Source organism: Trichoplax adhaerens, genomic scaffold (assembly GCF_000150275.1).
Source record: "Trichoplax adhaerens TRIADscaffold_5 genomic scaffold, whole genome shotgun sequence".
NCBI classification, from domain to species: Eukaryota; Metazoa; Placozoa; class Uniplacotomia; order Trichoplacea; family Trichoplacidae; genus Trichoplax; species Trichoplax adhaerens.
The window spans coordinates 8153347-8177466 of NW_002060947.1; the positions used below are offsets into that span (position 1 = coordinate 8153347).

The following is a 24120-nucleotide window of genomic DNA, read 5'->3' on the forward strand; positions in this document are numbered from 1 at the left end:
TGAAATCGATCGCCATTTGATTAAGAGCAGCTTCAATTATTTGCTTTACTATTTCTTGACGTAATACGATCCACTCTTGGACCCAATAGATTTCCAAGGCGATAGAAAGATCAATTTGAAATCGATCGCCATTTGACTAAGAGCAGCTTCAATTATTTGCTTTACTTCTTTTTAGTACAGATCAAGGTGTAGTGATTTTGCTTTGCTATAGGAAGGCAAAAGCATGTCAAGTGGGTTATAGAGTCCAAAATGTACTTTGATCCAATATCCAGACCAATGACGTAATGTTGCTCAAAATTGACATAACATAGGAATAACAACTGCTACCGGTAGTCCATTATCACTATTGTAAACGTGCTAAATCTGTCGTCCAAAATTTGTGGTGATAGTTAAATAGATTTGACCTTCAACAAATGGTTGTAAACTTGCCTATGTATTTATGATGAGAGTCTAGCATATTTTAAATTAAATGTTATTGCACATCGAGTGTTAGTGATCTTCCAAGTAATGCTTTATGATGTTGACGAGGAGGTTTATGATCCAAATTGCTGACAAATCGATTAGCAATAATAACTTTAGAAAATCTTCTTTTCAGATTGCACTTACGACGATCCATACTCTTATTGTGTGGCCCTTCTAATAGTGCTTCGGCAATTCGATCAAAAACTGCCGAAACATTATGACCAGTTTTAGCTGATGTTTCCATATAAATGGATTTGGAAGCAATATCATCAATATCATCATCTAGAACTTGTCGATCACTTTCAAGATCGCATTTATTACCTACTAAATAAATTTCTTTACGACCACGACCACCGATTACGTCCAAAACTTCTTTATAGATCTCTTTGACGTAATCAAAGGTTGATTTATCGTCCAATGCAAATACCAATACAATTGTGTCAGCCTTGCGAATTGTTAATCGACGCATTTCTGGAAATGAATAGTATCCAGCAGTGTCCATAATTTCTAATGTCATACGGCAGCCTTGAGCAATTATTTCTTTCTTATAGAATTCATCGACGGTCGGTTCATGCTCAATATTAAATTCATTATCGAGATAGCGTTTGACCAAGCAAGTTTTACCTAATATCGATAGAGAATCAATTACGCATCAGAAAAGAGGTGAGAAATCCGCCGCATCAATCAATCTTTGGTTGGTATTTTTAAATAAAGTAGTCCAGACAATTGATTGAATCGTCCAAAAATATTGTAATCAACAACTTTCAATTTTATAAATTAAACGACAGTTGTTCCTTATTATTCCATTTCTGAAACATAGTAATGAATTCTTTGCTTTTCAACTTATTGTTGCTGTTCATTCTTGATCAATACTGATTACTATTATTTTAACCTTATCTTAGAATGGAGAAATGTCTATATGCTGTAATAGAAAACAATCCAATTTTCTATTCGGGGCATAAATCAATATGGATATTAGTATTGATTTATATTGACAGTCCCTCCTTGTCTACAGTAGGTCAACACACAGCCATATAATTACTACAACAAACATAGTAAATTACCAATAAGGAAGGAATAGAAGGAACTTCGTCAAAATGTGAAAATTCAATAAAGGTTTAAAATACTGCTAATGTTAAATGCGAATAAAGACGTGATATGAATTGAAAGCAGAGACAATCACTACATTGTATCACGTCAGTATATCTCTCCAATGCATCCATTTTATCATCGTAGCTTGCTACTTTTAGAGTTTGAATTTCTAGGAGCAGGCTTCCATTAAAACCATAAGGTGTTAATTAAATTGGTAGCGTTAACTAGTATAACTTATTGCATGCTTGAACCGCTCATCTGTACCAAGGCACGATAGCAGATGATTTTACTAAAGTTAGTGTCTTTACTTCTCACTTAAGGCACTACTGTAATGCGATCCGTACTAAATGCAATTGACTTAGAATCTAAGATAAAAGAATAGTAGCTGATTTAAACATAATTCCAATTTCAAAGTCAGTAATCAGCCAATATTCGAATAAATCAACTCCCGTAATAGCGTAATACTTAAATATGCAATCTAATAGGCAAGCTACTATCACAATGTGATACTTTAATAAGGTAGAAGATATCGAAATAATTTATATATACTATTTATAGTTTATCTATTTGACTGAGAAAGGAAATACAGTTCGGAAATAACGAATAAATTAATTGTGCCATGTTTATCTTTTGCTTAGCGTACTGCTTTATAAATTGTTAAAAGTGTACCGCATAAAATTTTGATAAGAAGTATTACATATATGATGTTTTAAACCTAGATATAGTATATAGTAGGTCACTCAAGGCTATTTCACCTGCATTAAATATTCTATCGATACCGGATAAATTAATTTAGGAAATAATATTAATTAAAAATTGCTTCGGTATTGCTTTCCAAAAACCATTACAAATAGCTGATAGTAATGTAAACAGTTTTTTCCCGACAACACTGAGCAGTCGGCTCCACTTCCAGCCTACGGTTAATCAACTATTCGTGGTTATACATGTAAATTATCGACAACCTAATATCTATCCTCAATGTCTTCTCTAAAATATAGAGCATTCTCCTATCTTTGAATTGTTAAGAAATTTTAGCATAGTTTTAAGTTGATAATAAGAATGGTCTTTTCCTAGTGTATGGTACGTGCTTATAGTTTTATTGCATATTTACAGTATATCGTGACCTTTAAAATTAAAATCGATTCTGTGAAATGATAGTATAATCGAGAAATAATTGTTATGGACCATCGTATAAATGTCAATTTACCTATCTACAACGATTAATTAGCATGTAGATTTTAGGAATAAATGACCATTCAGTAGGATTGGTACCATTCTACCAAATTACGCAGTATATGAAAGTGCAGTATAAAAACTAAAACTGCGTGTGTCTTGATCCATAAACTAAGTCACAAACTTGAATTTTGGGCCATCTATGTAATTCTGCCAATTGTTAGTCAATGATTTATCCTTTAAATCTTGAATAATTTATAAAGTCTCAATCAAATCTACCGTAGATCTTTTTGTATTTTAATAATCAATTTAATCTAACTAGCTATAATAAATTACGTAAAGTAATATGATGATCACATAAGACTTAAACTACTTGACGATATCAGTTATTTTGCAAGAAATTTAATAGAATGTCTCTACTGATGCAGCTGATCAAATTTAAAAAAATGGATTATCTGTATATTATAGTGTAGAAATAGAGGGTGTATATGATGAATGGGCTTTGTCCATACTATCTTGTTGATTTCGAAACAAAATTCTACATTACGAAATACAGAAATCAAAGTAAATGCCAAGAAAATGACTTACCCACTGCTGCTGTTCCTAGCACCGCTACGCGATGGCAACGAATTTGACGCTGTAACATTTTTAGAACTTGATATTGGATATCAGCCGATGTTGGCATTCGGTTATAACAAAATGCAATAATATTAATTAGCGAATAAAAGGAACTTAACCAGGCCAATGGATGGAGTAAGTACACGTTATCGATCGTTTATAGAGAGCAAATGATTAATAAAAATCAAACCACTCTAATTTCTCTATCCTAAATTTCAATCCTGGTTTCAAATTTCGAAAAGACCGTATTAGCTTTTTGATCATAGATTCAAAGTCATAAAATTGAATTTTATCGACTCTTAAGTTGAGCTCAAAATCGATTACAGGAAATCAATACTAGAGAAATAATTTTACTTGAACAGCATAGACAAATTATGAGGTTATGTATTAGATTACAGTAATCAGACTTACTCGTTATGTTAATTGTGTAGTAGGTAATAGAAGCTTCGGCTTTCCTATTGCTAGTATCACAGTGATGTTGACGATAAGAGATGATGGATCAACTGATGAGAGAATTAAATGGGTTTCTGGTTACATAGATATTTAAAAAGGCAGATAAAAGATCGTAACAAATCAAATTAACAATACGGATGGCTAAAGATAGACAATTCTGTCTCCTTCGGGGCTAGATAATACCTAATATAGAATTAAAGAGGAGTTACTAAGCATAATATCATGTCATTCATACAATATCGACAAAGGTACCAAGAATTTTATGAAATACTTTCAATTTTCAATGGAAAATGATAATACCTTATAGACTTATTGGAAATATTAATGAAATATTCACAATGGCATTGTCTAATTTTAAAATCAATGATACACCCTGGCATGTTGTCAAGTGGATGACAATTTACTTCTGGTCTATTATTTGAATAATTTATAATGAAATGACTGCAACGTATAGAAATGAAGTAGAAAGGTAGACTCTATTCAACCATGAAAACATTTACGATGGCCAACCCATCGCTTGGAAAAGATATTGTTCTATTGATTAATGCTTTACTGATGATAACGAAATGAGTGCATGATTATATTAGTATTGATTTGAGTTAATCTACAACTCACGTATTTATTCCACCTATCTTAACTGCCAGCTATTATTCTCATACAGGCTTGCCCCCTCCTCTTTAACCATGGCCTACTGTGTCAATGCAGTTTATGTTAATATAAAATCTAACTACCGCCACATTGTTATTTAGTGGCACGTAATCACTGTTAGCAGTTTATGCCTATAACCACACAGTATAGACTAGAAATAGTAATTGAAGCTTTAATAAATTGAGTTTATTTTTATTTTTCGCAGTGATAACCTTACTTGTATCAGTGATTTAGAACATTTTTCTAAATAACCGATTTTGCATCCGGATACGTTCATAGCTATATTATAGACGACTTTTAAGTCCATAGATAGTATTTGTATATATATTATACTAAAAGGATCGTAAAAGGCTAAAAATATTTATTTATGCCTGTAACTGAATTATATATTCATAAATCATATCATTAGTAAAGCAAACATCTTTGAACCAATAACTTAGATTTAGTATTTTACCAAGTTTACCGTCATTCACATAAAATAAACGGTAATACAACGTTTGTGTGAGAAATATTATAAATTTCACTTCCCTTTTCGTTTTAGATAGTACTATAGCATGAACGGCTTTTGTTTTGATCTTTTATTATTCATATTTAATTTCTCCTCCTACTAGAAATGAACACTACAGAATGTAGGATATTTCACCATCATATTGGATTATATAATTTGATATAGGGAAGGATGTACGCTGTTGACAGCATATGCTGGCCTTGATTTTAATGTGTTAGCAAAATAAGTACCATAGTAAAATGAATCAAATCGTCTTAATTCGGTGAATAATATAGAATTCCTGCATTTATCCATATGTTAGTAATTTACCTAGAGAACACTGGAAACAATAGGGTGAAATACTATTTTTTAGCTCTTTCGTCATTTTAGGCAATATCTTGCAGCGCAGGCAAGATATTGTTATAAACCGATTTGATGTTTGTTATTGATTGAAATAATATAATTGCTATGAATGATAATTACAGCCAATTTATATCCGTTTATCATTTAATAATAATAAAATTGCCCGACATAAAATAATCCAAACTAAAGTAAGAAATATATAGAAAAAAGATAAATAACAATTGCTCATATATTAATGAAAAACGTCGCCACTGTCCAAGAATTTTATTTATTACAGAATAAAGTAACAAGCAATATATCTTTCATTATTAATGATAATAATTGTTGTAGGTGTGTTTCATTTTTATTTTTATTCATTGCATTATCTTCAGGAGCGATCTTACATTTATGGATTACGCTGATTAATTTCGCTCATCAATCTTCTAACCGTGTACACGTCATGTAGAAAATGAATTACTATGCGTAGGAGCTAATAATACTGGATATCAGCGTAATCATTCTATTCAAATTTTCATTTGGAAATGATTAAGACTTTCTATTTATGTAATTATGACATATTTCAAAAGCTCATACATGCATTTGTAGGTAGAAATGGATAATTTCAGTGTCTATTTATGGCGGGTGATCAGTTTAATGCCGCTGTATTATGACTAATCATGTCAATAAGTGGAACTCTTTTCGCACCGCCTTTCATCTTGCATTAGGTAATATAGGAAATTTGTATGCCTAAGGGTAATTTACTTACTGTCAAAGAAATCATCGAGACGAGTCATAGGGTATTTTGGAGAATAATAACGTAAAAATCGAAAAATAGTAGGCTGAAGCCATAGTAATGCATCATAGCTTCATAATTTATTTAAATTAAAGAGATTAGATTTTTTATCGGTACTTTTAAATCGAATAACTATCTTTCTAGCATACTAGATCGTAGCTATTTTAACTATGATTGATGTAATACTTATCGTCATAGGAAAACTAAAGGTATCTTGCAAAGAGAAAGTGCGTAAAACACAATCCAAGTATCTTCAATTTCCATTTTATTTACACAAAATAAACTATTGGGAATGATAACGATGAATAATTTACACTATGATTGTTAATAGATATGAAACAGTGCTACACTAGAAAGTTCTGCTTCGGCTGATATTGCCTTTTTGCTTTATACCGTAAATTTTTCTAAATTTATCGATTACACCATCAGATAGGTATCAAATTCTGTCATGCTACATTAATACGATATATGCAACATTTTTAATTATATTAACTAGCCAAAGGCATTATTTGGTTGATTTTATCACAGTTTATTGATAGTACGATAATGCAGGTTACTATAGTAAATCATTGTTTACTTTGACGAAAGGGAAAATTTCCATTTTATTGAAATATTTGCTTCATGACGTCGTTTTTGCGGGAAATAAAACAATTCTTCCTCTGTAGATAGTACTATCTACTGATGTTTAAATAGTTGTATGGTCGCTATTCGATGTCACGAAAGAATTAATAAAATTCTGCAATGTGAACACATGTTAAAGTGAGGAAATTTCGTTTGAAACCATATCAAAATACACAGCTTTGCAGCCGTATAGTAAGTAATACGGCCAATGGGCATAATAACAGAATAGTAAAGGCACTACTTTCTGTTGATATTTTTCAACAGGGCAGTAAGTTCTTTCTTATCTATGTGTATCGTACCACGACGAAATAGATTATTGATTTCTTATCTAATGATTTAAAAATAATTATAATAACATAAGAAGATTATGAAATTTCATAACTATTTAGATTGACTATTCTCTCACCTTTTCATTTAATTTAGGTCTTCAACTAAAATTGTTATCATCTGATCGCCTCAAATTTATCATATTATACACAAATACTACAGAATAGTTTTATATTTCGTGAAACTAAAACATAACGTAATTTGAATAAATAGTAACAACTAAAGTAAATAAACCACAGTAACTAGAAATATTTAACTGACAATTGATGTTCATCTGTAGCCATAAATCTAGCAATTCTAGTACGGTCGAGACTATTATATGAAATGTTCTTGTATTCGTATAATGGTGTATAGAAACACTTTCATTTTATTGCGGCCCCTTGATTCTGCAATTATCAAATTAATGCTTTTCAATACCTTTAAAACAATAAAGCTTATTCCTTCAGGAAGATGTAATGATTTTACTAAGATTTCATAGATCTCTAGCTATTAATTGAAAAAATGTTATCTACTGCCATTGCTAGCTGTTTGCGTCCATGTAGTGTAAAATAAATTTGGTTATAGATGCAAACAATCTTAACACTTTATCTTTCATCGGTTAGTCCCATTAATCGAAAGATATTGAGAGTGAATAAGGTCAAAAAATGAAAAATTGAACCTAACAAGATTGAACATATTTCTATAATACATTAGTGAATCGGTAGGCATTAACTTCACCAACTGCTACTGTAGTATAAAAGTACCTTTTAAGGTGAATAAGTATTATCCCGTTATATTTGCAGCATTATGAGTAGGGAAGTATTAGCAGCGATATGGCACATTCTTTTCATTGATGCATATCCTTGACAGTGGTTACAGTCTACCCACTCGTGGAATTGTAGAGGAGAATTGATCCCTTTATAAATCTTGATTGACACTAAGAACAGTATGGCGACAACTTTCTGCAACACATCAAGATTAAATATTTTCTCCGTAAGCATCTGTGATCGGCAAAAATCTGCATTCTAATCTTCATATTTTTGTCACCGTTCATATACTCGTTAATATTAATTATATATTCGAGGATGTTATAACAATGTTTTAATGGAATAATTGTATTTTTAACTTGAAATTTATGTTTATCACTACTACTTAAATTCGTAATAGTCAGTTCTGCTTTTACTGATATCGTCTATTTTTTTAACTGATTCATTTGCTAGACACACAATCTATTTCACTGATGTGCCGCTAAGTGATTGATAATCTCTTCAAGCTATAAATTGAGGTTCTATTTTAAAAAGAAAGATTTTCTTCAGAGATTTTTACGCGTCACTACTATCCTCTAATTCCCACAGAAACCGATTAATGCTGATAATACATTATTATGATGATGATGATGCTATTGAAGATGACAATTAATGCGGCTTGTCAGTAAAAATGGCTAAATTGATTTAGATATGTATTGCCAATATCTGTAGTGTTATAATGGGCTGGTACTGCCAATCGTGAGTTATTTTGCAATTATAAAGTGTTGTATTAGTTTGTGCTGTATGCACTCTAACAGAGGTAATATTCACTTTTACATAAATGTAAATTTTGATTCCATAGGAAAGCCTACCATTGGCTTTTGTATGAAGGCACAATTGAGTAATTCCTTCCAGGTCTCTCAAGTTACGCATGAGAACATCTACAATAAATTACAATTGCGTAAAGTTAGTTGAATGACTGTTGTATAGTTTACAACGGAAGACGCGAACGGCATTTCAAACAAACTTTAACATCGATGCGACAGTTATATCAAATATTTTAGGCCTTTTTGTTTAGCATGCATATGATTTAGCACATTTTAAGTAGTCATGCCTGAATCGTTCTACCATGTCCGTTGCAAAAAACTAAAGGATGGACCTTACATATTTGATCAACTACGCTTGTTTGAATTATGCACGTACATACTGCTTCTACAACTCTTTTACCCTAAGTAAACGGACTACATGGGGCGCGTAATATAAATGGATAGCTACTAAATATATGAAAATATCTTAATTTGCTGTTACTACTCTACGTTTTTCAAACCTCATTACCAATAAAATTGACTAAAATACGAGATTAAGAAAATTTTACTGCAGCTATTCTATTGATTTATGCATGGTACTTGTATAACTAGTGATGATTGCTCTAATTATTATACTTCCAGTTGTCGTATTGTCAATATTTCTACGGCTTCATCCTCCGATAAGGTTTGATTTGAATTACATCAAATCTATTATAGAACTTTACTTCTCTTTATGCTATTGAATGAAGTAAATTGTTTCTTTTACTTTTTGAAAATTTTTCTAAAAAGGATAAGTGTCTTAATTATGCTGTACCCATATTGCATTTAGTAATGCTAAAGATATTCTTAAAGTAATCTTAACGTCATTAAATTGCACTAATATAATTGTGAGTTTGTGCTTATATGGTAATTCGATGTTAAGGAACTAGACGTATTCGGAGCGTAAAGCTTCAGAAATTAAACTTCAATGGGCGTATTTATGTCACGCTGGGTAAACTAGTTTTAGTAAATGAAATGGTTAACGTTATTCGATACCGTGATTATTGATATACATTTAAGGACATTCATTGTTATAGCATACTTAATATTATATCAAAATATATAGAAGATCATGAAAGTAAAGCTGTCTCATTACAGTAATTGTTACCCAAATTTTCTATTAACAGACTAGACCAATATAATATTAATGAATTTTTATTGAAAATGCCTAGACAGAAATGAACTTGAAATATATTCATGGTACATTTTGAATGGCTGCAAGGATGCCCTATATAAATTATAAATAAATATTATAGCAATTTGTAATTATTTTAGAATACTGTCACATATTTACCTTGGGTATTTTATTTGGAGATATTTCATTCTTACCCATATATGCAATGACGTTAAACTTATAATATCGTAAATTAAGAAAGGTAAGAATATCTTCAAATGTCAAAGTAGGAAAATGCAAAAATATCGATTCGTAGGCGATTTTAAAAGTGGATTAACTATACAGATCAGTCTTAAGAAATGTTACTATGCATAAAAAATAATGAGATGATTTTTTAGCAGCTGTTTTGACTCGAGGCAGGAGATTGTTAATAGAATATCAATACTAAGAAATTATATATGTTATTGCTGTAGAACAATAATACAAAACCCAAATAAATAAAAGTATTTACGTGTATTCCATTTTACTAAATTATGAAATTATTTGTGTACTCTTCATGCTGCAATAGCAGCATGAACTGGTTTGTTCAGATTACATTTAGCCGTTATACAGATTTACAAGTTGATTAATTTCTGAAGCAGATTATTCATAAACCTTATATTAGTGTCAGATCTTTAGCCCAAAAGCTTTCATTTTAATATGCGCTTTAATTAATGAATATCAAAAAAGTAGTGTTACCATTTTTGAATTATGTATGTACTTTTATTCTCGATTCTGTCAAGGGAATTCTTCTATATTTCAGAAGAAACAATATAACCTAAGTGATTGAAATTAAATTCAATTTAAAAATTTATGAAGGCATGACTAGTTTCATAACGATTTGCTTGATGCCGGTATTGTCATCATATTTCAGTTTACATTGCTATTTTCTAGCGACAAATGAATCAGCCTCTCAAACATGAATAAATATGTCATGCATTAGATAGAAATGAGTTGCAATTTCAGTATAGGAGTAGAGTATTTCTTATTTCATTCTTATTGCTGCTGTTCACTATAATTTATCTATTAATTCAAATAAATGTTTCAAAATTTTAAGAAGTTGAAACGGAAAAAAATTCACCAACGATGAATGATTTCGACTCAGTACCTTATAGGATATTTTCATATAAAATAAATAGATAAAGAAAGTGTTGAATGTACTCTATCTCGTCTTAATTGATGTTATTAATGTAAAGTTTTATTTACAATAGATTAAATTGGTTAGATCAATACCACTTCATTATATATTTATAACAAAAATAAATGGTCTTATCAGACAATTGGGATAATTTGCTTATTATCGCTTGTATAACTACTGAGGAGATCTGAATATTGACATGTTGATGGCCCTCGTTATCAATGCGTCGTTGATGTCTATAATATGATTAAGTCTGTTCATATTTCCTTCCTTCCTTTTTATTCACGTAGACAAAAACCCTACCTAATAACATTATTGTAGTCATGGTCGGTTAATATTGATTATACAGTAGTGGTAAGCATAGGCCAATTCAGCAATTTGAGTCAGGATTAATCTTAAATCTAGCAACATAGTACCCTAATACTGCAGTCTAAGAGAAAATATTAATCAAATTTGGTAGGGATGACGGTAAGTAATAAGATTAAAGCCGATTGCCAGTTGAGATTGACTAATTTTTATAGCCGAACATACCGATAAATATCTTGATTTAGAAGTGAATAGCACAGCTGAAAATTGACACGGAATAGAAGTTTACAAATTGATAGTCCAAATCAATAAAATATGGATATGAGAAACTGGTGGGCGGATTGATTAAATCACTGCAGCGGCTGTTTACTATTGTTTATTCCATCAATATCCATCGATGGCAATAGGGTACAGGTACAGATCGGAAAATTCCAAAAACTATGGATATGATAACCATCATTTTATGAAATAGACACAATAGATGACCCCAATCTTAAAGACAGGTTATGAGATATCAAACTTCTTTTGAAGTCCGAAGCATCAAAAGCGAAAATAATATGGTAGTTGGGTCTTGTGAGTATTCATAGTTGTAGAAATGATTTAATAGAAGTTTTTGCAATAAACAAGACATAAAATGTGGCAGCATGTTCATTACTTCCTTCCTTGTCATCATTTCTAAATGTAAATTATTTCTTTATGCATAACAGCTGTAATTTCCGTCATCTCCACGAATTTTTCATTCCCTCAATTTTAATTGCTCAAGATTACCAACAAATTATTCTATCAATAATTTCGTTACGGATAGATTATGGTAAAATTTATAGCATTAAAACCAGAACATCTCGGCATCTCTTATTAACACAATGGATCCATGAACCTATAAATTTGGCTTATTTCTTTATTATACACATATTATTCCATATTTAATTATTGCTTTATCAATCCTAGAACAAACACTGATTGTAATTAATATATCATATTTTAAATTTGATAATATCATTCTCGTGTACTGATTCAACTGGCTATATACTTCATTAATGATAAACATAATATTAATATGATAAAGACACATGCATTATGAACAGATGTAGAGTACAGTATATTTGATATCTCTAGAAATTCTCTAAGAGGAGATATATATCTCTAAACGAGGTATCATGGTTTAAAATGTTAACAATTACAACGGTAGCCATTTAGGAAATTCATTATTCAATTCTCGAGGTTATCGCCAATATTATAATGCAAATTTTGTGTTATCAATGCTGTAGAAGATAAATGACAATAATTATAATCAAGCTGGTATGTTATGATCGAGGTCAAATTATTTATTCGTGAATGAAATGGTACAAAATATCCTATAAAGATAAATTATCGTTTATGACATTGCTTATTGTTATAATTTACTTTATTCAACTGACGGTAGTGCAACAAGATTGATGATAATCGTGATATAGTCTGGCAATGTGAATATTGAAATGCTAAAATAACAGCGAATGATATAATCGGCAGTGATACATGTAGGGAGTTTAGTATTAGAAGTAAATTACATTCATGAGCAATTATAACTTCGATCTTGCTATATTAATAACAATTACAATTTGCAATATTAATATTGCTGAATAATTGATCATGACCTCGGGAAGTACCAGATGTATTCACTAATTGTTAACTTTATTTCGTTGGTGTTTTATTAAAAGAAATTTTCAAAATAATAAGACGACGATAATGGATATCTACCTATACTATATCATTTCTATTTCAAGTATTGACCAAACTACTGTATCGATTAATCCCAAAGGTCAGACGGAAAAAAAACTAAAGGTATTGTTAATGATATGAAAGATGTGATAAAATCTTTCAAATCCGGAGAGAGCGTCGTCATAGTACAGAAAATCTTTGATTTGTAGTGTAAATTGGTTTGGAGGCTGCTGATGTTATTTAGTAAAATACGAATAAATACCATTATCTAATTGATGTTGAGTGTTTCATACCAATTGATGCTTGCAAATATGGAGGTTATTTACACGTTTGGTTTATATGTATCATTATAAGTTGTATACCTTGTTTTTGTTGCGTAATGATTGTCTTTTGGCTGCTTTCATTGATCGATCGTTTGATGAAAAGAAATAAAAAATCGGAAATGACTACTTTGTATTGAAATGAGAGTAGTTGAGAATTAGGCTATAGGCAACTATCATGAAACTATTTTTATAAAAGATTATTTCACAATGGAAATTAAAGATGAGGAAGGAAAAGAAAACAATATTATTTCATTAAGTTTTCAAGTAAGCAAATCTACCTGCTAATCTAAGCTATTTGGCTAGGCTAGAGCATCAATAGTTTTTCACAGAGGGTAAATAAGAATATTCATTTGATCGAAGCTGGTATTATTTTCAAATCTTCGCTAATGATATTTCAGCAGGCAAAATATTTTAGATATTATAATATTTGAAATAATTAGTAGGTCAAACAAGCGATAGAATAGCTAATTTTTCCACTCAAGTGTTAATTTTATGCTAATGGAGGTTTCAGTATTTCATTTCTAGTAATAATCTGCTTCTACACTTTGTATCCCGGGCATTCTATAGAATGCGCGAATCCTTACATGGACCGTGACATATACATACCTTATATAATAATTTAGCAAACACCATTTATTTGACAACATCTGGTGTTATTTTTATCCCGTAGATATTTCTGTTTCATTTTAACATAAACTCAGCTTGATATTATAACATATTTACTATAGGCAATGCAATATATAATCAGGTATGCATCATCTGTACTGTTCGTTGTAAATCTCTTACCTCTTAGGCAATGAACTCATTAAAATTGCATCGAATACTTCACTATACTTTTACAGGGCAACTTGGGCGTGCTGCAGCACAGTACATGCTGTGTAGCAGTGCCACATAAATAAATTTTATCATATCTGAGTTCGTAATGGTAATTAAATTAGCGGTATATATGCAATCAGTGAAATGAAGAAATGTCCGCAATTTCCCTCTAAAAGATAAGCATTTGTTGCAAGGCAGTTTAGGGATTTCAAGTAGTCCAAAATATCGACTACAAAGTCGAATAATTCAGGCCTTACTTTATGTGATCCTATTATACTCAACTGCAGGGACAAAAATTAGATTTAAATTGTATTGAGAACCTTTTACATTATGGACCTTTGTTTAACCTCGTATGCAGCACTTATTATAAGGACTATTTTATCATAACTATCTCATTATATCTACTTATACGCTCAAGGTTTAATTTGGTAATATTTTTATGCCGATATACAGAATAAGACATAGATTACAGGTAAAGATTAAAGGCCTACGTTATCAAGCATGGCATAAATCTTTAGACTGCTGAAATTTAAATAATTGCATTAATCCAGTTACTCCATTTGCCGATGATAATATTTTATACAAAGATTTACCAAATATCTCCCAAACAGCCACACACCTACAACTATATAAAACGTCGGAATAAACTGTAGCTCCAAATTAGAAGTGTGCAATGACCAGGACCAATGAAATTACGATAAAACTTCGATTTACCTATACTTTATTAACGAAAATATGATAAATTTTGATACCTTAAATTTATCTATTTCGTTATGCAAGACTAGATACATCAGTTCCTAAAAATTTAGAGCAGAAGCTTTGGAGTAGATCGATGTTTTCATGCTACGATACCATATTGTATAAATCGCTTTTGCAAGCTATCACTGTATAGTACAAGGCAATGTCATAAAATATATATTAAATAACGGAATTAATGACTCGCAAATGCATTTCTTGGGTATAAACCGTCATCATTTCATTCTTAGTTTTGTGGACAATATAATAAGGCTGATTCCATCGTTATTTCCAATCTTGGTATTGCATTTAAAACCTAAATACATTATCTAATTTTCATGGATATAACCACCTATACATATACAACCACCTACTAGCATTGCATGCAAATACAACTGCTAACAATTATTATTTGTCCATCTGATATTGGCATAAAGTAGAAAAAGGCATTAATATTTTCTTTTGTATACAGGCACTGTCTTGTTATCGTTATACTTAACAGGTTTAAAGCTTTGCTTGACTGCATATTCTGATGGCATTTTATCACGTAGATAGTATAATTTGGATTGTCGTCGACGCTCTAATTTCAGTACTTCAATCTTTTGTACGAGCGGCGAATACGTTTCGTACATCATTTCGATGCCATGACCATCAATAATATTTCTTAGGAGGAACGTACTGCCTAACTTGTTATTCTTTTTGGCGATACAAATGCCTACAAATCTGCCAATTATATAAAATAGCAAGGTTATGGCCGGTATCCATAACTGGAAGTGAATCAATTTAAAGTTGAACTAAAATAACGATATCGACTCAATATCAACAACATTAAGTTCAGGCGAAAAGCATCATTTAAGATTGAAGATTTTAGCGGTAGAGCAATCATACTATAACATTAAATATTGATTGAAAAAGATGAGGTATCCATTTGACTAGTTTTCCATTGGGTCTAGTCAATAAGGAGAAGGTAAGCATGTTTCGGTTGATGCAGAAAATACGAAATAGGCATCTGCTAAACGAACGTGCTAGCGATCATCGTAACAGTTTGCCTTCTTCCATAGGCTATATAAAAATACGTCCATCTGTACAGTATCTACTGCTCTATCTCATACTTGTAGTGGATCGACTTGATCTCTTCTAGTGACTAGAATAGCTTCCTTCTATCGAATTTACCTTGTAGAGCCACGTTTTATGTAAGGATCTGATTTGACGACCGCCATGATGCTTCCAGTTGTAAAAAAAGGGATATCAATAACCTTGGATCTTTCATGCATATCACGGCGCTCTAAAAATTCTATCAGGTTGGTTTTCATTTGCTTTGGTGATTTATAATATTCTTCCCTAGGTAATGGTTGCATTTTTTTGACATCTCTTCTTACAACAGTGGGTCGTCGAGGTAATTTCCGTTTGGATTTGCGTCTTCTTCTCGGCCTATCCGTACCACTCGAATCAGCAGCTTCTGGAGCCACTACATCGGTAGCAGGGGCTGATGTTACAGCTCGTAGACCTGCATTAAAAAGGAATACATTACTCATTAGTCTATTTTCCATCATCAATCAAAGCTTAATTTGCTTTTTCTCCTAATTTCAATGAACCAACCCTGAAAAATCAAATCTTGCATGGAATTTTGCCTGATAGGAAAGGCATGCAGAAAGTTCTTCAATCTCATCCAGCCAGCCATCATGCTTCCAAGACTACTGATGATGGCGTTGAGGTCCAAAGAGCGTGCGCACATGGTCGGATACGATTGGCTATCCCTTAGTAGCGTTGATACAGGTAAAAGTAAAAACTTTCTTTTCCTTTATCTCTATGGGTTTGCATGGCCCGTATTGAACACTATACTGTCCCTAGCCAATACGGTATGAAGGGACTGAAACAGGACTTCACGACTGTTATCACAGTATGCCAAGCAAAACCCATGAAAACTGGCGTCCAGCACCACCCTAAAGCTCGATGCAGGCTGCAGCAGGCTACAGGTTTTGCTTTAATTTCTAGCGCTTTGCTCATGGGCTTGCAGCTATTTTGTATCGAATCCTTTCCAATGTAGAGCGATTTGGAAGCAAAACCGCTGGCCCTTGCAGTTATCCAGTCTCCGTCTGATTAATGTGGTAGTTGACCTTTTTAGCCAAGCATCGATTAGCTACAGAGAGCGTAGTAGGGACTTATGACAGCAACTTCGCTTATCCATGAAGGATTGCATTCATCAGCAGAGCAGCCAGGGCTGATGTAGATTCCAAATTCTTTTAGTTATGAAATAGACTTCGAAGCGGTATACATATTCTGCCATTTGTGAAACCTACGTCAGGAATATTACGCTGACTAAATAAATCACAATTGTAGATCTCCGTGTGATTGGTCCTAGATATACTAAAGGTACGCGTATACTCGTACTATTCATGGTAATTATTGGTAAGTAGCTCAGCCTTGATGCTAGTACAACCTGCAACTGCTCTAAACCAGTAAAACGCCAGTATGGCCACTGCCGTTAAGGAAAAGAAAGTGCAAATAGTTCATCAAACGAATTCTTATGTGATTATCAACAAACCATTCGATATGCATATCAATAGCAACGAAGAAGACGTCAAGCCAACTGTTGCAACACAACTTGCTGAACTCCTGCCTACTTTAGTCGACAAAAGTATCTGTTTTGGTTTCAGGTTCGTCAATCGCTTAGATTATGCTACAAGCGGATTACTCTGCATTGCTTTTGATAAACGGGCTGCAAATATGGCCAGGAAACTCTTTGAAGCAAATCATGTGTCAAAGAAATATTTAGCTTTGGTGAGAATATGCAAGGGATTAATAATCTTGCAATGGTATTGCTGAACAATGTAGCGATGATCATTTCATTTTATGTTACCACCTATAATACTGATTGTCTGCTATCGACCATTATTATTGCAACGAGAAGGTTATTGAATGCTATTACTACCAGAAATATCGTTGTTATTAGCTGTATCTTAATTCTAAGAGATCGGTTTTGGTTAACTCAATTGCAGTATAACACTGGTTTGTTGTCTTTTGCAGGTCAGAGGTATCCTAAGCCGTGATAATGGTGATATTCTGGTTAGAAAAGCGATAGGGTTGGATCGACGTGATCCTCGTGGATTTCGCATGTGCATACCTGATCATAATCCACATCTCTGTCAATCGCCAAAGGTAATATATTACAATAGTACCTTTCATTAATCTTGTAATGTTATTTAGTAGCCCCTTTCAGTTGCCACTGTAGTTGATGATAAACAATGTTAAGTAATGTATTTTAAGCTAGAGGTAGCAAAATTGATTAAATTGTAGAATCTGGGACTAGACATCACCGTTTGGGCGTGTATTTCATATGCAGTATTTTCTTGTCATTTCATCAATAGGCTGCTGAAACTCTCATCCGTATTCTGGGCTATGGCAAGTATGATGGTGAAGATATTACTAAAATTAGCCTAAGTCCAGTTACCGGCAGACGACATCAACTCAGAGTTCACTGCTTAACGTTGGGCCATTGTATCGTTGGTGATTATACTTATAGTAATGAAGTTGATAGCAAGCCTTATCGAATGATGCTGCATTCATATAGCTTGAAAATACCACTACAAGATTGTCCTGCTATTGAAGTGACGACTTATGATCCGTTTTTGCCTGATCACGATCCTTTATTGCAATTGGAAAATAACTAAATGATTATATCTAATCAAATAGGTCACGAATTGGACTTACGTTATGCACAATATTTTTTACAAAAAATGTTGACGCAGTCTTGTAAACATAAGCTGATTATACACCACTGCATAAGAAGTATTTTGACAAAACAGCAATTTAAGACAACGTGAATGCTCACATTTAGAGGAAAAATTTTTAACATTAATGATATTCCGTACGTTTAAGATTTCTATAAGTAATGCATGATAATGATGCTGAAAGATTATATCCGAAATATCAGTATATTACGAAGTCATACTGCTGATAAAAGTGATTCACCTAATGTACATAATTTAATTTAATTGTGATAGCAAAGAGGAATATTTGTTCTGCAATTCTTTTTCTCTTTCTACCTGGCGTGATAAGCTTTCTTTCATTGCCTAAATAAATGAAAGATTAACAGTATAATAACATGGCTAAAATTCAATTGATAAACTAAGCCGTTGAAACAAGCATAACAATATACTGTCCAGTACCTCTTTTCGTCTTTCTATAGCATTCAACTCTTGCAATCTCAATTGTTCGAAGGTTTTACATTCTAAATTAGTTTGTTCTAATTGTTCATTTAGCTCAGCAAGCTGTTTCTGTGCAGCTACTGCACGTGCCTGTTCAACATGGACATATTTTGGTAAATTGACATATAAAGACCAACTAGTCGTCACATATTACTTTATAGCTATTTACAACGTATACCTGGTAGCCACCAAGAAGCACTTTCAACTTCTTTTCTAACTTATTCGCTTTCTTCGCCTCTTTGGTCATTTGCTGACGATTACTCTTTAAAAAATATTTCTTTTATTAACGGGGTCACAGAAAGCTATCAATTGAATACAAAAAGCATACCTCCAGGCGTTTTTCGCAAAAGTCTAACCGATCTTTTCTATTTGACATTGATACTCTTGTTACACGAGCTTGTGAAGGTATATACAGTACCTGCAAAAGTAAGAAACAATTTGAAAAATTGTCAGATCCCTATTGATTCCTGGTAGTTGGCAACGTCGCTCAAAAGTGTGCACTATGGCATACCTCTTTGTAACATTCATCCCATACCGTACAGTAAGCATCGAATGAAAGATTACTATAACCTGCGCTACTTTTTATATTTTCTACTTCATCGGCAATGATCTGTCTTGCCTGTTGTAATAAGGGAAGAGTTAATTAAAACGGATTGGCCAACAAATACGAAATACATTATTCCTTACAGTTGTTATTTCTTCTTCTGCTATATCCTCATAATGGTACTTTTCTTTTGCAGCGTTATGACTACGTATTCCGCTAATTTGGTTAGTAGCTGTATGATTGACAGCATCATGATACAACATGCTTAACATTTCCTTTTTAATTTGCTCTTCAGCCTGCAAATTTGATGCCTAATTTTAGTACAAATTCCACCTGTCGTAGAACTACAGAACATCATTGCAATATGGATAAAACTTTACCATTATCAATTCATTCGTTATGTCTTGAGATTGACGTACAACACTGGCATTAACTTCAGATGGCCTAGGTAAACCTCTTTGTACAGCTTGCGATCGTCGGCGAAGTAATTTCGCTTCTACAATGCGATACAGAGGGTATCATCAATAAATTGCTTTCAATTTTGAGCAAGTCAACAAAGTCATACCTTCAGCCGCTTGTTCACGTTGTATTCGTTCATCAATTTCAGCCGCATCAGTTATCATCGTTTCATGTTCAACTTTTTCTTCTTCTATTGTATCCTAGAGAATAGAAGTGCCAGTTTGATATACCAATGTATACGTCCATAGTATTACATATTCTTTACATATCAATATAGTAAGAACCTCTGGAGCAACGATTTCAAAGTCATTCCTAGGAGCTGGGAGTTTTGATAAACTTTGCAGAAGTTGTGCTCTAATTTCTCCCTGTGTATTGATGAATTTAATTCTCTTTAATTACATATACATGTCCAGTTTCTTTAAAATATGAAAGCAACATTTACTGTTTGAAATTTGAAAATATCTCAACAGACCTGATGAATTTTAGAGCTTTCGGATCCATCATCAGCTAGATCTAAATTATCTTCCGGGTTAATATTTAACTTATCTCTTACTGGAGTTCTACCAGGTGTGATGCCGGACTCACCAGCACGAGGTGTAGTACCTATGCCAAATGAAAATCAGCACATATCGATGTTGATATACTTATACAGTAAATGTAATCATTACCAGATGCGGTACGAGATGGCGTAGCGAGCAGTGTATTTGGTGTTGCAGGAACGTTACGCTTAGGAGTAGCCCCTTCGAAACCACTCTCGCGTAAAGGTGTATTTAAACCACCTTTTAACGGTGTATCCACATTACTGAGAGCAATTAAATTTTGAGCTTCCTGTGATAAAATCAGGTTGTTAAGACAGAATTCATCAATCCATGATCAGCTACAAGTATACAGCCTAAATAGTTCATACCTGTAGTATTGCGTCTTTGTTGGCAGGTGTCCGCGGAGTGCGCAAAGCACCACCAGCTCCTGGAGTAACAGAATAATCAGCCAACAACTTCTGCGAAGCAATATTGCCTCCTTCTTCTGCCGATGCTTTTACATTTTCACTTGTATAACCCATTTTAACAATCTATAATTCGATGTCGGAAAATTTATCCTACTATGTCTCACTTTCATTTAATTTCATTTAATGTCTTACCTCTTCTAATTCAGCATCCGACACCTGCGGAGCGGGAAGTACTAATTTACTTCTCTTTATCATGGGATCAGTATCTCTCAATCTAATAAATCAAATTGAAGTGGGATCATTCTACACTATTCAACCACTCTAAGTCACTTGTGCGGTGCTACTAGACAACGTACCGATTCATCTGCATGATAGCTCCTGGCATGTCTTTTTCTTTACGTTTCTTCTGACGATCCTTATCACGTTTTCTTTCCCTCTGAGTTGAACGAAGATAAAATATTTATTGAAACCTAATTAAAAACCGTACCATAGGATGTCTTATCTCGTTTATTGACAACAACATGCAAATGTTACTTCTTCGACTTCATCTCTCGTCGGTCCGTCAAGTTTTTGCCGTCGTAGCTTGGAAAAGTCTGGTTGAAACGCTTTGTAGGATTCACTAGACGTGTCGTAAAATCCTATCATTACAAGGGGAAAGCCGATATCAGTGTTGTTGACAAGGATGTTGTATCAATGGAAAGAAGCTAAAGTACGGTAGGAATATTCTATAATACCTGCAGCAGGCTTCTTCTCGAAAGGAATCTCAGCATTATAGTCCACTTGACGTTTCTTTCGACGTTTTTCACGGACACTAAAACGTAATGATATCTACTTTAATCAACTCAATCATTATTAGCTAAGCGGTCATGATGGTATCAGTATGACATACTCAATTCCGGCTGCTCTTAATTCGCGCCGCTTTTGTAGTGCTGCTAAACGCCTACAGTTGCAAATAAAATAATTGGAGTTATCTTTGTGCAATTTTCAAGTACAATCAAGACTATGTAAGCATGAAGGTTAGTTATGGTAATGAAAGATTAAGACGTACCTAGCTTCTTCCAATTGTTTTTCTCTGGCTTTTCTCTTGGCCTTTTTGCCTTGTGTATTGGCAAGACGCGCACGAGCTTCAGCTAACATTTCAATTTCTACGTTGTAGAATAAGGGCAATCAATCATGAAGGCATCAAATAGAAATGTCATTTTGTTAGCTAATTGAAATCAAGTAGAGATCTGTAATATCTCTATCATTATCAATTGATGTCAATTTGGTAGTTGTACCATCTTCATCCATATCAATAGGATCGGGTCGAGCTGGTTTATTCTCCGGATTGGGGTCAATTTCACCAGGTCTTAGCTTTCTTGGATCATTGTCCTCTGTGTCTTCCTTCATTTGTGCTTTATCCCTAAGTGCATGTCAATCAGTTGATGTCATTGAAGGTGATACAGAACCTATAGTATCTGTAGTAATTTAAGGATAGAGATGATTTTCTTTCCTAGAATAAAAAATCACCCTTACAGTAACATTTCATAATGCTCTAAACATTGGGCAGCTGATCTACCAACAATGGGTGCAATCGTTCTCCACTGGGTCGGCATTAGTTTAGCTAAGTGTAATAATTTCTCCTCCTCTTCTTTAGTCCATTCCGTCTTTTAAATTAAAAAAGGGAAATTTCAGTGATGAATGAAATGATAACATGTAGTGAAGTCAAAATATGGCTTTAGCAGTTGTAATTCTTCTCCAATGATGGACTGAATGGATAGTGTGCAATGGATTTACTATACCTTCTTGATGCTTGGATCTAGCCATTCGAACCTATGGATATAAAATTTCAATCTTGTATTAAGACTCGCTTTTTTTCTGCCTTATGAAGATGTGATTGATGGCAGTGTCAACTTACCATCTTGCTTTGCATTGCTTGGCTGACTTTCGATGTAATAACGAAGCAATTCGGGACCATTGATTTTTGCCGTATTTCATGACGGCTGCTTTCAAGATTTCATCCTAACAGTCAATCAAGTCCATTAACATGTGCAGTTAATCCATGTCTTGGATGGCACAAAAAGCAATCTCTACTACAGCTGTTAACATCAATACCAGTCTATCGTTGTATAGTAGTCATTTTTGATAAAGTAATGAGTCAATCAACGTGTTGTACGTGGAAAGCACTGTTGAAAATAGGATTGATTTGGCGGAAATGAATGCCATTTCTTTCCGCTTGCTGGAAGCTGCAAGTGTATTGTACATTCCTATTTCTACTTTGTACACTCTATGCAATGCATTGAAGAATCTTACCTCGGTGTTTCTCCATACACCTCCTTTGATCATAATACGCGGCATTTTGATACTTTTATAGGTAGTAGGGATAAATGGATTGGAAAAAATGAGAGGTAATTTATCCTCAGATTGGCTCTACAACACTGATCACTAGCTGGGAAAGAAACGCTAGTTTTGCATTGCCATCCAGTGATGAGCTATCGCTGATGCGACAGCTTTCAAGCTCACTTTTGAGCTATGTTATGGTGGCCCTGATAGTAGACAGTATAGAACGCCACCGATTTCCGTTGGCACAACGCAGATGCCTGTCATTCAAGGCTCAAGAACTTGTACTGTACACTGTAAAGGACGTACTGTACACTGTAGGTAGGAATCTGCCATACTGAACCGCGCCGAACCTCAGGTCTATGTAGTACAACACCATGACGAACGACCGCGGTACAGTACTGTCAATTACAGCTAGCGATACTGACCCAGTACAGTACTGGGTGAGTATCATACTGTACAGTGTACAGTGTACTGTACTACACAATGACTGCACTGTACACTGTACAGTTTGACTGTACTCAGTACCGGCTTCAACCATATCGCTTGAACCGCGGTCGTTTGTCATGGTATTTGTGATTGAAGTGTACTGTACAGTATGGTAGATTCCTCAAGACAGACTGTACTGTACTGGGTGAGTGTCATACTGTACTGTACTGTACTGTACAGTGTAGTGTCGCTAGCTGTAATTGACAGTCTCTACTGGCTTCAACCATATCGCTTGAACCGCGGTCGTTTGTCATGGTGTTTGTGATTGAAGTCTACTGTACTGTCTACAGTACAGTAGTGTCTACAGTACAGTACAGTAGTCTACAGTACTGTACAGTACAGTACTGTACACTTCAATCACAAATACCATGACAAACGACCGCGGGACAAGCGATATGTA

General features: G+C 33.4%; 4 protein-coding genes across 4 annotated transcripts; 1 reads left to right on the forward strand and 3 right to left on the reverse strand.

Annotated features, from left to right (window-relative positions):
• Positions 1-472: 472 nt before the first annotated feature.
• TRIADDRAFT_56973 (uncharacterized protein) lies at positions 473-3412 on the reverse strand (the record flags this gene model as incomplete). Its single annotated transcript, XM_002113087.1, has 2 exons — positions 473-1086; positions 3316-3412. 2 exons carry the CDS (start codon positions 3410-3412, stop codon positions 473-475), a joined length of 711 nt encoding a protein of 236 aa, XP_002113123.1.
• Positions 3413-15204: 11792 nt separating this feature from the next.
• On the reverse strand, positions 15205-16436 carry TRIADDRAFT_56974 (uncharacterized protein; the record flags this gene model as incomplete). Its single annotated transcript, XM_002113088.1, has 3 exons — positions 15205-15478; positions 15929-16262; positions 16355-16436. 3 exons carry the CDS (start codon positions 16434-16436, stop codon positions 15205-15207), a joined length of 690 nt encoding a protein of 229 aa, XP_002113124.1.
• Positions 16437-17227: 791 nt separating this feature from the next.
• Positions 17228-18426, forward strand: TRIADDRAFT_25933 (uncharacterized protein; the record flags this gene model as incomplete). The annotated part of the gene is made up of 3 exons (XM_002112654.1): positions 17228-17536; positions 17783-17914; positions 18124-18426. 3 exons carry the CDS (start codon positions 17228-17230, stop codon positions 18424-18426), a joined length of 744 nt encoding a protein of 247 aa, XP_002112690.1.
• A 315-nt stretch (positions 18427-18741) lies between these two features.
• Positions 18742-23264, reverse strand: TRIADDRAFT_37778 (uncharacterized protein; the record flags this gene model as incomplete). The annotated part of the gene is made up of 23 exons (XM_002113089.1): positions 23205-23264; positions 22810-22913; positions 22694-22724; positions 22428-22558; positions 22190-22314; positions 21961-22057; positions 21802-21852; positions 21647-21723; positions 21447-21550; positions 21269-21348; positions 21105-21180; positions 20874-21035; positions 20635-20794; positions 20439-20569; positions 20251-20331; positions 20073-20166; positions 19888-20003; positions 19651-19803; positions 19475-19582; positions 19292-19381; positions 19142-19225; positions 18925-19053; positions 18742-18828 (listed from the first exon to the last, which is right to left on the reverse strand). Exons 1-23 carry the CDS (start codon positions 23247-23249, stop codon positions 18742-18744), a joined length of 2316 nt encoding a protein of 771 aa, XP_002113125.1. The 5' UTR covers positions 23250-23264.
• Between the last annotated feature and the right edge of the window lie 856 nt (positions 23265-24120).